The sequence below is a fragment of the Alosa alosa genome, chromosome 11, assembly GCF_017589495.1.
Source record: "Alosa alosa isolate M-15738 ecotype Scorff River chromosome 11, AALO_Geno_1.1, whole genome shotgun sequence".
Classification (NCBI taxonomy): Eukaryota; Metazoa; Chordata; class Actinopteri; order Clupeiformes; family Clupeidae; genus Alosa; species Alosa alosa.
In genome coordinates, this window is record NC_063199.1 from 25,290,803 (window position 1) to 25,307,144 (window position 16,342).

Below are 16,342 nucleotides of genomic sequence, written 5' to 3' on the forward strand. Positions count from 1 at the left end.
CAGTGCAACCAGTAGCCAAGAAGTGTATGAGAAAGCTTTTGGCAACTGGTGAGCAAATTCATATGAGGGGGTAGCCAGACTAAGTACTCTAACTGAGCTCCTGGACAGAGTGTGAATGTCCTGGCCAGCTGAAGTGTTTCAATGGTGAGGTACTGTAGGTGTGTGTGTGTGTGTGTGTGTGTGTGTGTGTGTGTGTGTGTGCTATTCAGCGAGAGAACAGGTTGTAAGAGGACAGGCAGATAAGGTGGCCACTAAAGTGCTACTCAAGGCCATCAGGATAAAAATATACACGACAAAATGGGCTTCTGTCCACCAAACGGGCAAAATATTCTGCCACACAAAACACACACACACACACACATAGAAGCTGTATGAATACGGTCACAAGCTTCTGCACACATCCCATCCAATCCATAAATGCACTTTATACATATTACACACACGCACAGCATCCACACACACACACAGGACAGATTGAAATTCAAGCACAGACACACAGGGCAACATTACTGACCCACTTACACCAAACAACCAGCCCAGCACCTGATCAGCCACGTGCCTGACCAACAGGGCCATGGGCTGAGTGGCCCGTGTGGACATGAAGTGTGTCAGGATGCTAATGACAGGGTCCACTACTTATCAGGGCGGGGAGAGATTCATTGCCACTGTGCTCCTGCGATTCTACTGTATGCTGCAATGAATGGATTCGGCTATTTACAGCTGAATCCTTGAATCAGTTTCAGTCCGTGTCTGACAAACCAATAGGCACTAATTAACACATTAAAAGGTGAACCTTAGTTTGCGTCAGAGCTAAACTAAATGCTGTCAAAGGCCCTGGTTTACCTAAAGCTTAGCTGTGGATTAGGTCAAACCCAACAACCCTCCTTTGACACTCAAACTCGTATTGTTTGGCAGTGGCAGGTAAAGACTAGGCATATACGTATGTGACTCAATACACACACTATAACAGACTTACGTAGAGAAGTGTTCACCAAGCCCAGTCTACAGACTAATCCTTTAGTTCTTGGAGAGCAAGTAGGAAATGGGAGTATTTGAGAGCAGATTTAAATTGGGTCACTGGGTAGATCAATTAGGTCATACAGTATAACAGGGTCTTTGGGTCATGACTTGCAGAAACTGAGGCTTTCCCTACATACATCTAAGAGGTTCTGAAGATGCGTTCACTTCCATGCCTCTAATTTAAAGGTACAGTCATCAATTAAATCATCACAGCCAGTCAAATATGCCCCTCCCTCCTGTATTCCTGAAGCAACACTCTTTATTGGTGCACCTGATGGATTAGAATTAAGAACCTCACATTAAACTACTGTTACCTTTGCTTCCCCTCCTCAGCTTTTAAAAATGCATGGAAACTATATTAGTACTGATACTTGATAACCCCAGTGAAATGCTCTCAAAGGCTGTTCAACAAATACTGCATGGAAAATATTGCTTTTGACAGATGCCTTGATACATTTAAACATGCTACAATCCCAATTCTCTGATATTCCATGACTTGGCCCACAAAATGTTTGCTCTGCTACACCTGCTGCCACTCTCCTCGTCAGCCATGGCTTTTAAGCCATGCCATGTGGAACACACTTTGCCAGATCGTCACGTCTTTCAGTGTGGATTCTTGAGTTGTCTCATGTTCTTGCTGGATTTACTGTTTTTTGACTTTGTGGTTTTGCCTGAACCTTTTTGAAAACCTTTGCTTGGACTTTGCTTGCTCTTTGTTACCGACCTCTGTCTGTTCTGACACGTGAGTCTTGCCTAACCCCTTTGCTTAACTGCCTGCGGCCTACCTGTGTACCGAACTCTGCCTGTTTTAGCCACTCTGGAGATCTGCTTGAGTCCTGCCTGTACTGCTGCCTGTGCTTTTTTGCCTACTAAGTTGAAGTGATTTTGCCTGGCTGCCTATTTTTGTGTTCTTCAACATTAAAACCTAATTAACATTTAATCAGCTTCTGAGTCTGCTTTTGGTTCCACAGTCCCTTACCTGGCCTCACCGGCCCTGACACTGTGCAAACCATGTAGTAACTATAGTTTATTAAGCCATATGCATAGAAACTATATTAAATGGTACAAAGCCATTCCTCTTGTGATACTAATTGTTGCCTGTCCTTTAAGGTCATTAATGTTGGCCCACTCATCTGATCACCCTCTTGACCTAATGCTTCAGTTTCCAGTGCACACAAAAGCTGCCATCTCATACCGTCATCTCAATCATGCCCCCGCAGTTTCTGTGAGTCTTCTGAGTCCATTTAAGTGCCCTTACCACAGCGTTATTGATTGCCATGACGACCTTCACTGCCCACTGGCTTTGAAGTGCCCTTTTGTTTCACTGTGCTTAGTTGGCACACAGCATGGAGTGTGGACTGCAGATGTGTTGGGGAACTTCTCTTACCCTCCTCTGTTTCTGGAAGAGGTGGTCCAGCTCGCTCTCCTTACTGGACAGCTGCTGCTCCAGCTCCTGGCTGCGCGTCAGGAACCGCTCCGAGTCCTGAGAGAGAGAACCACGCGGTCAGACACACACACACACACAGTGAGTCAGAGAGCTGAACTGAGGATATTTGTCTTTACTTTGGCAGTTTCAATGCATGACGTGATAACTCATTACCTTAGCAATCTAGTGCAATTAAATTAGTGGGGAAAACAATAACACCACCGTTATTAAAATTGTTACACTGGAAAAAAAACATTTCTTCATACACATGTTGTTTTTATAAAAGTAGTATATTCCCTAAAGCCTGAATACAGGGTCATCTACAACTCTACAAGATCAAGAAAATGTTACCATGAAAAAATGACTTTAAAAAACTTTAGGGGCAATAAATATGTGAGCAATATGGCACAAGTGAGAGTGGCGTTGGGAAGGACACATGAGAGACGCAGCAGGTAAGCACAGACGCAGGTACATTCTTTACCCACACACACCACACACACACACACACACCTGCATAATGATCCGGTCCTTCTCATTTTTGATCTGCAGCTCCATCTCCTCGTACAAACGATGAATCTCGTCATCATGCGTCGCCGCTTTCCTGCAAGTTAATGTCATAGTCACGATCCGCCAAAAAGACACACACACACACACACACACACACACACACACACACACACGTTGTCTAACATTTACAGACGGCCACTGCAACAAGAATTGTTAAGAATTGGTTGCCTACAACTAGTCTATATATTTCATACTCAATTCAACAACAATCTTGACTTGAAAGCACTTTCCTTTCTTGAAGTAAGATAAAAAAAAATAGTGAGTCAGTTGCACTTGAAATTAAGCCGCACAACCTACACTGCTCAAAAACATTAAGGGGACACTCACAGTTTTTGAAACCTTCCGCCCTTTTCTCCTTTTTCAAACTACATTTACAGAACATCTGACCGTTCTTCTTGCAAAATCAAACAATTGCCTCATAACAGTTTCACCTCAACAGCAAACAATGATAGTACTGATCCAATGTGTGATTGAAGTGTCCCCCTAATTGTTTTGAGCAGCGTATTTCAACCTTTGAAATACAATTTTTGGAATCGTCTATGAGCAGACTTTTTCCATTAAGTAGCACTTGCAAGGTTATATAGAACGCTTCATCACCGGTTTCAGGCCATGTTGACAAAGACCTGAGCTGGTTTTCAGACACACATCCACATCCACACACACACACACACAAAACCCACAAACAAAAACAGCACTCCAAAATCAAAGGCATATGCTAAAGCGCCAGGGCAATGAGATCAGAGACAGGATCTGAAGTGGTTCTGCTCTATGGGCTTCTATTCAGTGCCCACTCCAGTACCGTCTCTATTTGTGCTCCTGAATACAGCAGACGAGAACAGCTGCTAACACAATTACTCATAGACATGCTCTATGTTCGTTTGGTCCAAACACACTTGTGGAATACGTTCTGACTGTGTCTTAATTAAAAGAATATTGCTAAAATGACAAAGGATTGTTGAAAAAGACGAAAAATAGTAATTTCATGTCCTGAACTGGGATCAATTGAATGCTTCATGGTCAGCCACCTGTCTATCAATGACAGGAACGTTTGTCTGTCTGTTGTGTGTCTGTTACTCGCATATCTCTCAAACCGTTCATCCGATTGATAGCATTTGGTTCGTTTTTTTATTAAAGCTTAGCTGGACCTTTTTGTTTAATATCTTCTTTCATTACATCCCACTGTTTTTGGAGCAAATTAACCAATTCAGTGCACAGGAACATGTAGTCTCAATGTGTATCCTCTCCTCTGCATTCCCTGGATCTTGAGTTCTTGAGCATCACTTTGAATAAATAAGAACAGGTTTGACAGCCACAGACTAACTCAAACCAAAGAACAAACAACATCTTCCAAAGCCCACTTCTCTGAGCATAGGAGCTGAGTCCGAGTAAGTAATGAGTGGCAGAAACACAAACAGAGGAGTGGGTGTTTCCACATGAGAACATCACCGGATCTAACCACACAAAAACCACATTGGCACACACACACACACACACACACACTGACATAACCACATACATACGCATCAAAGGACAACAAAAGAGCCGTCTCAATTAGCAGTAATGAATTGCTAATGGTCTTCTCCGCACTCTGGGCAGAGGACCACTTTCCTGGGGCAGTGTCATGATTATGGTTATGGTTATTGCAGTGTGGCAGGGTTCAGGTAATGAGATACTCAGAGACGCCCCTTAAAGGCCCAGCTGTTTGAAACATTTGTGACTTCGTGCTCATGTGAGGGACAGATAAGCAGACGTGTTATTCCAAATAGTCAACTATATGTCGTGTACAGTTCTGTGGTCTGGGTCAAACCACTACATGCAAATGGTTTTAAAATCCATCACAGCAAAACATTGCCAAAGGGCATGAGTTAGCAGTCTAGCAGGTCTTTTCTCAGGGTCAACAATTGTGCTGTTGATTGTGCTTGTAAGGTGTTTGCACATGTTTGAAGTAGCTGGATAACTTCCCACGTCCCATGTCAGACCTTCTCTCGCATTTAAGAGGGCTAAACTAACGCAAGGGCTACAGCAGGCCTTGTGCTTTTAGAGAGAGAACTGCAGGAGAACACACACTCACACACACACACACACACACACACACACACACGAAAGTAACAATTGAAATTTGAGTGCTAACAAAACAAGGAGTCTGTGACAAAACACCCTTCCACATAAACACACACACAAACAACAAAGCAAACAGCATAAACACACCGAGAGACACCTAGACAAACCCAGACCTAATCAAACCCTGGCTCTGGAGTCATTGACCTCACTGACCTCTTGAGAGCGCTCTCCATCTCTCGCTTCTCCTGAGTGGCCTCCTTGATCTGCTGCGTGACCCGCGCTAGGAACTCCTCAAAGTTGGCCAGCAGGTGAGGCTCGTCTCGCCGCAGCTGTGCCCACAGACTACGCATCTCAACTGGGCTGGAGGAGAGGGGGACGTGGGAGGTGAGAGAGGGAACCATGGGAAGAGTGAGAGAGAGAGAGAGAGAGAGAGAAAGGAGAGAAATAGACCACACTTTAATCTTCACTTCAGTACAATTCTTATTAAAAAACCCAGTTTCACACAAACATATTAGTTAGTGTGTATGTGTGCGTGTGTTGTGTGTCTGTGTGAGAAAGCTAGAGAAAGAGAGAATACCTTTTGTGTGTGTGTATGTGTGTATGAGAGAGAGAGAGAGAGAGAGAGAGAGAGAGAGAGAGAGAGACAGAGACAGAGACAGAGAGAGTGTAAGGTTGTGAGAGAAGCGCTATGCACTTTCCCTTGCAGGAGCGATATCTAAAACAGCAGAGGTCCATACAGTACAGGTCTGCGATCTCCACAGCAAGGCAACGCTTAGCTGTCCTGTCATAAGCCCCTGTGTTATAGACCCTTTCATCAATAAAAACAAAAACAATGCTTGAACGTTCTATTTGGGCCCCAATCTACTTCCTCTGCATTAAGATAACATATGGAATGTTAAAACGGAAGTCTTGTGGGGCCAACTATGATGCTGATAATGGAACTCTCTTGAAAGGGTCTATACACTTCACCTCCTTTTCAGTCTGTCATGAGGAAAGTAAAGAAGTGTCCTCCGCCTCATCTCTCCATCCACCACTGCTCTCTGATCGAATGCAGGTGCTACGCTAAAGGTGAGCTCACTCAAGCGTTTTGGAAAAGCCACATTCAGCCTGTGTGTCTTTGTAGTGTGCTAGCAAGGGAGAAAGAGAAAGAGAGAGAGAGAGAGAGAGAGAGAGAGAGAGAGAGAGAGAGAGAGGTGTGTGCGTGTAGGATGCAGGATGTTCTCCGTCCTGTCTGAGACAGTCCCACAGGGACAGCTCTCCCTGAAAACGCCTAGTGGAACGAATACTTTGAGATGGAGCACACAAAAACTTTCAGCTTGGACCAAACCGTCCTTTCCACCAATGACAGAATGACCTTTCCTCAAATCGATCACGGTGACTCAGGTGATTAAGCACCAAACTACAGAAGCCTTCCCGTCCAGTTGAAGGACTTTCTGTTCAGAAGTCTCCATATTACAAACTAGCTCATCTAGCTCTCACTGCACCATGCACTATATGGGCAAATCTATTTTGCATAGGCATGAAAAAGATAGTTATAAAATAATGATATATTTGAAGTAAAATCTATTTCTAAAACAATTTTATAAAAGTACTTTGAAGCACATAAATGTAGGTTACAGTATTGTGAAACGCTGGCACTAGTGATCCCAGAGGCGGATGCTGATTACTTTAGACTAGGTCCAGGTCACTTTAGAGTACTTATAAACAACAATAAATAAACAGAAATGGCCCTAGCGGGGCGGTCAGTTTGACTGTACTCACTCCTCAAACACGTTACTGGCCCCCAGGCTCTCCATCAGCATGCAGAAGTGCCTCTCCTCCTCCTCCTCCTCCTCCTCGCCTCCCCCCGTCAGATGCTCCTCCCAGTGGCTCTGGTAGAGCGACTCAGGGGGAGCTCCTGAGACAGACACCTCCTCCCCCAGCTCCGACACGGACACTCCCTGGCCGAACAGGAACTCACCTGGAGGAAGACAGACAGGAATGCTGACGCAGGCATAGTGCTGACAGGACGAAATGAAGCACATGGCACAGGGAGTAGAGTTGGGGTTTTATACAGCAGGAAGTGTGCTTAGCTTGTAAGTTTATAAACAGGGAAAGTATTCATGTGTACATTAGAAATAAAATGGGTTCTGAGATTTAAGTCTGCTCTGGTTGCTGATAGATTTATTAGTGTGATTTATCCGTGTTTAAGTGGAGAGTACATGACATATTATCTTAATTAGCACATAAGTACATTATTAACAGATTTGACTTGGGATATGTGTGGAGTGGTGTGGTTGGACTATTTAAAAACACACAGACTGAGAATTCAGCGGTTTCCTAATAAGTGACAGGTCTGAGGATTTGACTGGGAATATTCCAGAACCCACTGAATCCAGAAGAGAACTCGTCCAGGGTGAGGTATCCATTGCCATCGGCATCCAGAGTGTCGAAAACGTTCTCTAGCTCATCCGCGCTAAGAGGAAGTTCTCCATTCAGCCTCTGCTCAACACAAAACAGAGAAGGGAAAAAGAAAATCTTCAATACATCAGGAAACGTAACCTCAATACTACAAAACTAAACGCAAAACAACAACATCTGACGCCAAGCGTTGGCCATTTAGTAACACTGTAACCTCACCCTGCCTACATTTGCACTTTCAAACTGCCTCCAGAACAAAACAAAAAAGGTGTTAAGCAGTGATGTTGACACACAGCAGTGAACCCAACATGGTCCATCCCTCATAAAGCCTACAGCAAACATCATGGGTCCTGTCTCTCTCCGGGCCAGATGACCGTGTTGGAATGAAGTATAATTATAATTAGACTGCACACACACACACACACACACACACACACACACACACACACACACACACACACAGTCTTATCAGTCCCTGGCACAGTCCCTGAGAGGGGCCTTAAGTTTGTTTATGTATGTGCGTGTGCGTGTGTGTGTGTGTGTGTGTGTGTGTGTGGTCCTTAGTAAACATGGCCTAATCTTGACCTTGCCATGCTGCAACAGATGTTAATGTTAAATGTTAATCGTAAGGTGTGAGTTTTATGAGTTGCTTATTGTATATTGTTGCTCTTGTGCGGATGCTAATCTCTCCAACCGGAGTCCAGTTTAAACCTAAGAGCTAGATGTGATTCTCCAACAAACCTCCTACACAGGATCAATTGGGGCCTGCTGGCACAATCATTATTTGTTTTTAGAATAGATTTCCTATAGACATCCAAATCATTAAGGTGGGCATTTGACTGATAGAGGACAAGGCTAATTAATTGCCACCAATTAACATTTGCCCAAGTGATCCATGCAGATCATACATAAACTCTCACTCTGGGAGCTACCTTGATAGGCCGCCTGCCTCTCTCTGTGTGCTCTGCGTTCCGCATTCATTGGAGTAGAACGAAAAAAGTTCAAATGTACACACATGACCTGGTCATCGGGTGCTGACAGAGACCAGACTGCCAACTAATTTCTAACAGATCAGTGGGCATCACTAAATTATGTATACCTCTGTGCAACTTTTGATTCTGTAGCTTTAGCACATTAATTAAACATATATTTTTCACTGAACAAGAGTGCCAAGGGTTGAGTTTCATTTGAGTACCCTCTCCCCACACCCCTCACCTGCAGAACCCTGAAGAGGCTAAGAGATAATATACAGGAGACTCAAACTCCTCCACTTTTAAGGGTGGCCATCTCACACACACACACACACACACACACACACACACACACACACACACACACACACACACACAAACATACACAACAAAAAAGTCTAAATGATCCCTCAGCCTCCATAGCTGCATACTACTGCAGGGCTATTTTTGTCTATTTATGTATTAATTTGCTTGTTTGTTTGTTTGTTTGTTTGTATGTTTGCATATCGCAGATGATCTACATTGATGAGTTCCTGCAGAGCATCATGATATGCATTGTCACACGCACAAGCACTCCAGTGAACAGTAAACAAAAGAATATGGAAATCCCTCCCCCCTAGTCCCTAGTCATCAGTGGGCTCAGGATGCGGCTGACAAAAGGGTTGCAGGACCAGAGGATGGGCAGAGCACGCCGCACCGCACCACGCGTCTCCATACACTCCGGATCAAAGGTGGAGCGCCTTTCAGAGCCAAGCTCTTCACAGAGGACGCTTGAGAGCTGCAGCATCAAAGTGGGCAAAGCGTTGGCGTATGTGTGTGTGTGTATATGTATGTGTGTGTGTGTGTGTGTGTGTGTGTGTGGGGTGGCCGTGGTCGTGAGGCAGGGCGGGGGAGTGAATCTGCACAACAAAAAGCCTCCGTTGAAGTCGTGGCAATTCTTGTGTTCTCGTATTCATTACACTCACATTCACTGGAATAGCCCGCACTAACACTGACTGCCCATATAAATCTGAGTCATGAGCACTTATGGCTGCATGCACACATACATACACACACACACACACACACACACACACACAACACACACAGTTTCATTTAACATTGTTTCCCCTAAGAAAGGTGTTCTTAGTTTGGTCTGTGTGTACCTCAGTAAATCTTAATGGCTGGTTGCATAACTACTGTACAGTTAGCCCTCATGCAACGGACACATTTAATGAGCAAACTTTCTACTGGATTGGCCACACTTCAGGAAGTTCAGGAGAAGAAAAAACAAAGTTTAGTAGCATTGGAGCCGTAGCACAGCAGTCATGATTAGTGTTTGCCCATGGCAATAAAGACTGTGAGACACTGCCTACATAGTACACTCTGCACTGATAATGCCAGGAACACACACACTGGGACTGTACACAGAAATGATACAATGCATACAAGTCCATTGATGTCTTGAAATGCAGGTTTATAGACTCTGACGAGAAGATCTAAGAAATCATAAGGGAAAAAATTCCAATGAACACACACACACACACACACACACACGCACTGACAAACACGCACACGCACACACACACACACACACACACAAACTTCTCTCACCTGCATGTCCCGTCGGGAGATGAAGCCCTTGTTCTCGATGTCGCATATCTGGAAGAACTCCTGCGTCTTCTCCATCATCGTGCTCCCTTCGTCACCCACCCCCACCTCAGCCTCCACGTCTCCTGCTGTCTGAGTAGCACTCTGGGGGCGCCCCTCTCTGGGTCGTGACCTTCGGACGGCCCCAGAGGCCGAGATACTGCTGAGGGTGGCCATGACGTCTCTCATCACCCCCCACACCAGACACACACACTAACACACACACACACACACACACACAACACTTCACTCACTTCGTCCACATGGGGCAGCACTAGAGAGAGAGAGAGAGAGAGAGAGAGAGAGAGAGAGAGAGAGTGAGTGAGTGTGAGAAACTAGAGAGATTGATGGACAAGAGAGAGGTGACAGATTACAGTGACTGAGAGGAGAAAAGACAGAGAAATGGGTGAGATACAAGAGAGTGAGGAAGAGGAGTGAGGAAGAGGAGAGACATGAGAGAGTGAGGAAGAGGAGAGGAAAAAAAGAGGAGAGACACGAGAGAGTGAGGAAGAGAAGGGGAAAAGAGGAGAGCATAAACACCACTCCGCCAGGCTATGTCCTCCGTTCCTACAGGCAATCACCACTTGTCATCTCTTAGCAACCGAATCTTTAATTACTCAATGAAGCCTTGCAGATAGACAGAATAGAGGAATCATGAGATGGAGAGAGGCAAAAGCTACTTAACCATCACCAATCCCCAACCCCTCCAGCTGAGGTGAACATAATGAACAGAAACAGAACTCTGAGCTCTATAGAAATGTGCGCCAAGGGCACACTCTTCCTCCCTCTCTACATTTCACCAGTTACCTAGCCAAGATCTCAGTACTGAAATCAATTGAAAATGCGATCTAAAAAGTAGCCCTACATTCACTGTGCTTTCCTTGACACCTCATATCTAGGTCTGGCATTTCTGTGTTAAGTGAGAGAAAGACGCAGAGACAAAGAGAAAAGAGGAGAGGAAAACATTTCAAGGTGACAGCAATAACAACATGTCTTCGTGATTCATGGAACAGCCATTCTTGAGAGCACTCTAGCAACAGATACAGCAGATTTGTGACTGCCATTGTGACACAGAGTGTAGGTCAAAGGGGCCTGTGTCATTTGGAATGACTCCATAGATATGGACCCTTTCAAGAGAGTTCCATTATCAGCATCATAGTTGGCCCCACAAGACTTCCTTTTTAACATTCCATATGTTATCTTAATGCAGAGGAAGTAGATTGGGGCCCAAATAGAACGTTCAAGCATTGTTTTTGTTTTTATTGATGAAAGGGTCTATATACACATAATGCATATCTATGAATGACTCTGTACGGTGTTGTAATATGCACCATCTCTACGTCTGTGGCTCACACATGCCCTGCACTACAAAGAAACAGACACTGTCATATCTCACACATAAAGCAGCATCTGTTGAGGGTGTGAGTTAAAACTAGCGAGCTGTTACCACGGTGTGACTGACAGAGCACATGGAGCTTGTCAGCCTGGCCACAAGGTCGACTTGAGGGATGCTTCAGAGGAGAGAAGTAGCCTGCAGTGCTGCCTGATTTCCTCCAGGCTAAACTGCTCAAGCCTTAAAGGGACCAGCAACACTCAAGCCAAGATGCATGTCATAAAGTCCTATAGACCGATTATGCCTTATACTGTAAGTCATTTTGAATTTTGAAGTTGAAGGCTACGTTAGAGGATAATTCCGGTATTTAGCACTTTGAGTCCCTTTTCTAGTTTGTTTTGGATAAACTAGAGTGGTGAACACCGAAATGTTGACGATCGGTCCTGTCTCTACTTTGACTCGTTTTGAATCGCCAGTTGCACAATTTTGAAAATTAATGTTAAGGGTTGTTTTAAGGACATTTTTGTGCATGCCCATAGCCAGCCACTCTGAAACAGTCAAAGGCGATTCAAAACCAGTCAGAAAGTCGAGATAGAACACATAGTCAAAGTGTCCACCACTCTAGTTCATCCAAAACAAACCGGAAAAGGGACTCAAAGTGCTAAATACTGGAATTATCCTTTAATGGAGGGAAGGATGGATGGATGGATGAATAAATGACAGACAATGTTTCTCCGCATCTACATTTGGTTATATATTTTCCCAGATTACTTTATTCCTCAGCCCATGATTTTGCCCCCTCCCCTCTATCACCATTTTTCTCAAATTCAAATGCATCATGTCCCTTATTCTCTCCTCTCCCTCTGTACTTCTCTCCTGCCCATGTTTTATTCCTCTCCTTAAATCCACATCCTCTCTTCTCCCCTCACCCCAATGATCTCCTCTGTTCCTCATGCAGACTCTCTTCTCCTTCCCTCTCCTCTACTTTATGCTTCCCTTTATTCTCCTCTCCTTAACTCCCTTCTCCTCTCCTCTCCTTCCCTCTCCTCTCCTCTCCTCACCTCTCTTCCCCTCTTCTCTCCTCTACTTTATCCTGTCCTCCTCTCATTCTTCCTGTTTCTGGTCGCTAGCCTTCTTGTTTTCGTATGCGCTCGTCTAATCAAAACTGTAGCCTTTAGGCCTACAGTTTTTGTCATTGTCATAGCTCTCCCACCACAGAAACCACGCTGCTTAAAAAAGCCCACCGTCACAGACCACGGCGGAAACCTGCATTCATTTTAAAACTTCTGCAGCACACTGCCCCTGCACTGTGACTCAAAAAACAAATACCCTACTGTATCTCCCACATCAGCGAATGCACAACCACACACAAAAGCTACAGACACAAACAGACACAAAAGCACACTTCAACAGCCCTATAGTGAGCGAGAGGGACAGACAAAGAGAGACAACAACTCCTGATCATACTAGCACAGGAGTGATATAGAAGATAACAATATTTGTGCAACATTGCAACAGCTGTGAAGTGTCCCATGCTCAGCCATAAACCTGTTTCATAATGAGAGCAAATGTAAAGACCCAAGCAAGAACTCAGCCCCCCACCCCACCCCCCCAAGTCAGTGCAAACACCAGCCCTGCCAGAGGCCTTACAGTGTCATCACATACCTCCGCATTGGACAGTTAGCACACTTCCTCCTTTCAAAACACACTTGGGTTGGCAGCATGAACCTGCACTTCTGTGTTGCCCAGAAGATCCGGCTGCTGAGGACTGTACACAAACAGAGCAGGCCACGTCTAACAGCTGGAACCTAGGCTAGTTCAGGAGGCTAGCTTAATTAGCCTAGCTGTCCCTCCTTTTACTTGGGCTAGTCTAACTCGCTCAGGGTTCACTTCCCACATCCGGTCAAAACTACCTGATTAGGATAGGAGAGCTAGCCTATCTGCTGTAGCACACATTTCCATTAGTCTGTCATCGGCTCTCTCTCTCTAACATGTTGGCTATTGCATAGGACAGGCAGTTACCGTGAGATGTGATGTTTTGCATGTGCCCTGCCGTTATCTTTATTTTAGACACACAGAGAAGAGACTGGCCTCAGTTGCACAGTTGCTCAACTTTCTGTAGTCTATATCATAACTCACATTACAGCCAAGGCTAAAATTACTATTCAGGAAGTCAAATATGTGACCTAGTTTTCAAATATAGTTTTTAAATAGGTATATAGCCTAGTCTGCACTGCAGCATTCTAATCCAATACACGCTTGGTTAATATTCAGCAAATTGGACCTTCAGCTGTCCACAGTGTTTGCACTAAAAAGAAACCTCTGAATTCTGTACAGAATCCTGCCGCTGTCACTGGAAAATACATTGTGTCTGACCAAGCCAACGCATTGCTATAAGAGCACAGAAGAGTTCATTTGATTAGCTGTTCCGTTCAAATAGCATCAAACTTTCACGAGAAGTGTGTAGCCTAGCCTACTATACCTTTTTACCTAAAAGAAAAGTATTTTCCTTCAGGAAACCAGTTACACAATATGTGTAAGATTAGGCTGTAGGGTAAAAGTTAGGCTACAGCCTAATCTGTGTTGAATCTGCATGCTTAACAGAACAAGGCAGCAACACAGCAGCTAAAGCATTTCACAACTGAGGTTCTTGACTGCGGAACAATAAATGTTTAAACCAAACTTGCAAAAATAAAAATACAAAAAGAGGACAGTGAGGCAGGTTTACATTGCATAGCCTACATTAACACTGGCCTAATTAGCTTGTATTTTTGTGTCATTACCCTTGACCTTGACCATGGATGTCCAGTGATGTTTAGACTGCTCACTGAGATATCATGCGTGTCTCTGAAGTGGATGTAGTTCAGGAAACAGGATCATTCAGTCGCCTGCTGAGGAACAGGTCTGACCATTCAGACACACTGGAACTCACTGGAGGGTTCAGAGTCTCATCCCACATGAGGAAGCCAGCCACAACAAAAAATGACACACCTAGCCAATTCATCAAAGTGATGGATACAGCCTTCTTTCCTTGCCTTTTCTGTGCCTGATTAATGTGTTGACTTCAATAAAATAAAATAAAAAACAGATATCACATCATATCAAAAATATTATAGAACTGCCAGAAATATAAGGTGGTCTAATTCAACTATGACCCTTAAGTTAAGGACAATATTGTCATAAAAATAAATTGTTTGGTCCGCATCTGTAAATCATCTTTTAGCACATGCTTGAAATCATTTGCCACTGGCTCAAAGTAGGCTAATCTTGTGTGTTAGACATCTGACAAAAGTGACCTGCGAGAGTAGTCAGAGTACGGGAGGGTAAATATAACCCGAAACTGCATGACATAATACAACAGCCAAGAGCCAACAAATATTAGGCTACCACCTCCTCCTAGCTAGCCTGTAGGTATTTCCAGTTCGTCCAGTTGCCAACTCAGTGGCTGCTTCCTTCTCGGGGTTACAATGTGTCCAACAACTACTTTCAGACTGCAACCTAGCGTTACAGATTAAGGATAATAATAATACAAAAACGTTAGGCATTTCTTGCAAACTGTGGCGAAACTGTTATCAAAGCATGCTTTTGCGAAACTTCTGTAGGCCTAGAAAGTTTAGGCTATTTTAGACAACAGTGTCAAAATCATATTGTGACATTCAAAAACATGCACCACCCGTCAGCCAGCCTGCCTTGCCTGACTGACTGACACGTGTGAAAGAAACAAAGTGATACTTCCTCAAACACCGGATTGTGTAAGGCGGTAGGCTATTTTGCGTTTGTATTTTAAGTTTGTGTTTAGCGAAAGAAAGAGAGGAGCCTGCAGACCTTGAAAGACTGAAGCCTACTGCAGTGCAGCTATTTCAAAAAAGCAACTTGAGAGAAGGGGGAAAGAAAAGCGCAACACTGTTTCCTTCCTTCACGGTAGGCTATCCAATTTATCTCCCCCTTCTCCTCCTCCTCCTTCTCCCAAGTTCGTGTTTAGCACCTGCTGCAGCAGCAACAGGTAGCTTCTAAGTTCGATAGTAACTTAAAGTCCCCTTCTCTGTATTCGATTAACGAGAAGACATCAGTAACGTTACAATTTAGCTTACCAACTTACCTCAGTTTTGTGAAGTCTGTAACGTTGTCTTCTTCGTTGCTCAACCAGGAAAATGACAGCTATCTGTAACTTAATGGCGTTAACTAACGTTAACGTATTGATATTGTGCCAGGCCGTCCAAAGATTGCCTATCCAAAAGAAGTTTAGTAAAGCCACGGTTAGCAGATGATTGATAATCTAGTCTCGACCACTGCAGTTATGGGGAGTAATCTCTTGGTTCCAAGTATTTGAGGTAATTCTCTTCAACGCTGTGAAGTTTGCCCAAACTGAGGCAGGGGAGGGACTTTGATGCTTGGACGCTCACACAACTGCATCGTCTGTTACTATAGTAACCCATCCGCGCGGAAGTTCCTTGACATGCTATTCTGTCTTTTCCGCGAACGAGGCACTGATCTGAAAATAGTAACATTAGTATTCGAGATACTTTTTAATATATATATATATATATATATATATATATATATATATATATATATATATATATAATTTCCTTACCTTTCTTTTCAGCCCTTTTTTATTATCATACAAATAAAGAAGAACAAGAAGAAATGCGTCAAAAAGTGGGCTACTTCGGATATGCATCAGGCTCCCAGGCTACGGGACAAAAACTGTATTGCAGTTTTTTTTTCAAGTACCCTACAATGTTGTTTCATGTCCAAAATGCTACATTTGAGTGGGCCTGTCCTGACCAAAGTAGGCCTACTGCATTCCTGTGTGTGAACTGCAAGGGCTATTCCTAAAAAAATGCAATTTTGACACTTGTAAAACTGCTATTGCAGATAGGCAGGCACACACACACATGCGCGCACACACACACACACACACACACACACACA

General features: G+C 44.0%; 1 protein-coding gene across 4 annotated transcripts in view; it reads right to left on the reverse strand.

Moving 5' to 3' along the window:
* cracr2aa (calcium release activated channel regulator 2Aa) overlaps nucleotides 1-15,811 on the reverse strand; it is a 39,437-nt gene extending 23,626 nt beyond the window's left edge. Inside the window, exons 1-7 of one of the 4 annotated variants that reach the window (XM_048257002.1) lie at nucleotides 15,507-15,811; nucleotides 10,039-10,348; nucleotides 7,444-7,555; nucleotides 6,836-7,034; nucleotides 5,288-5,434; nucleotides 2,957-3,047; nucleotides 2,408-2,503 (exon numbers count right to left, since the gene is read on the reverse strand). In XM_048257002.1, the coding sequence (XP_048112959.1) occupies nucleotides 2,408-2,503; nucleotides 2,957-3,047; nucleotides 5,288-5,434; nucleotides 6,836-7,034; nucleotides 7,444-7,555; nucleotides 10,039-10,263 (870 nt within the window). In that variant the 5' untranslated portion in view covers nucleotides 10,264-10,348; nucleotides 15,507-15,811. Of the gene's footprint in view, nucleotides 1-2,407; nucleotides 2,504-2,956; nucleotides 3,048-5,287; nucleotides 5,435-6,835; nucleotides 7,035-7,443; nucleotides 7,556-10,038; nucleotides 10,454-14,190; nucleotides 14,321-15,506 lie in introns of those variants that run through there. The other 3 variants (XM_048257003.1, XM_048257004.1, XM_048257005.1) reach the window with 3 other exon arrangements.
* Between the last annotated feature and the right edge of the window lie 531 nt (nucleotides 15,812-16,342).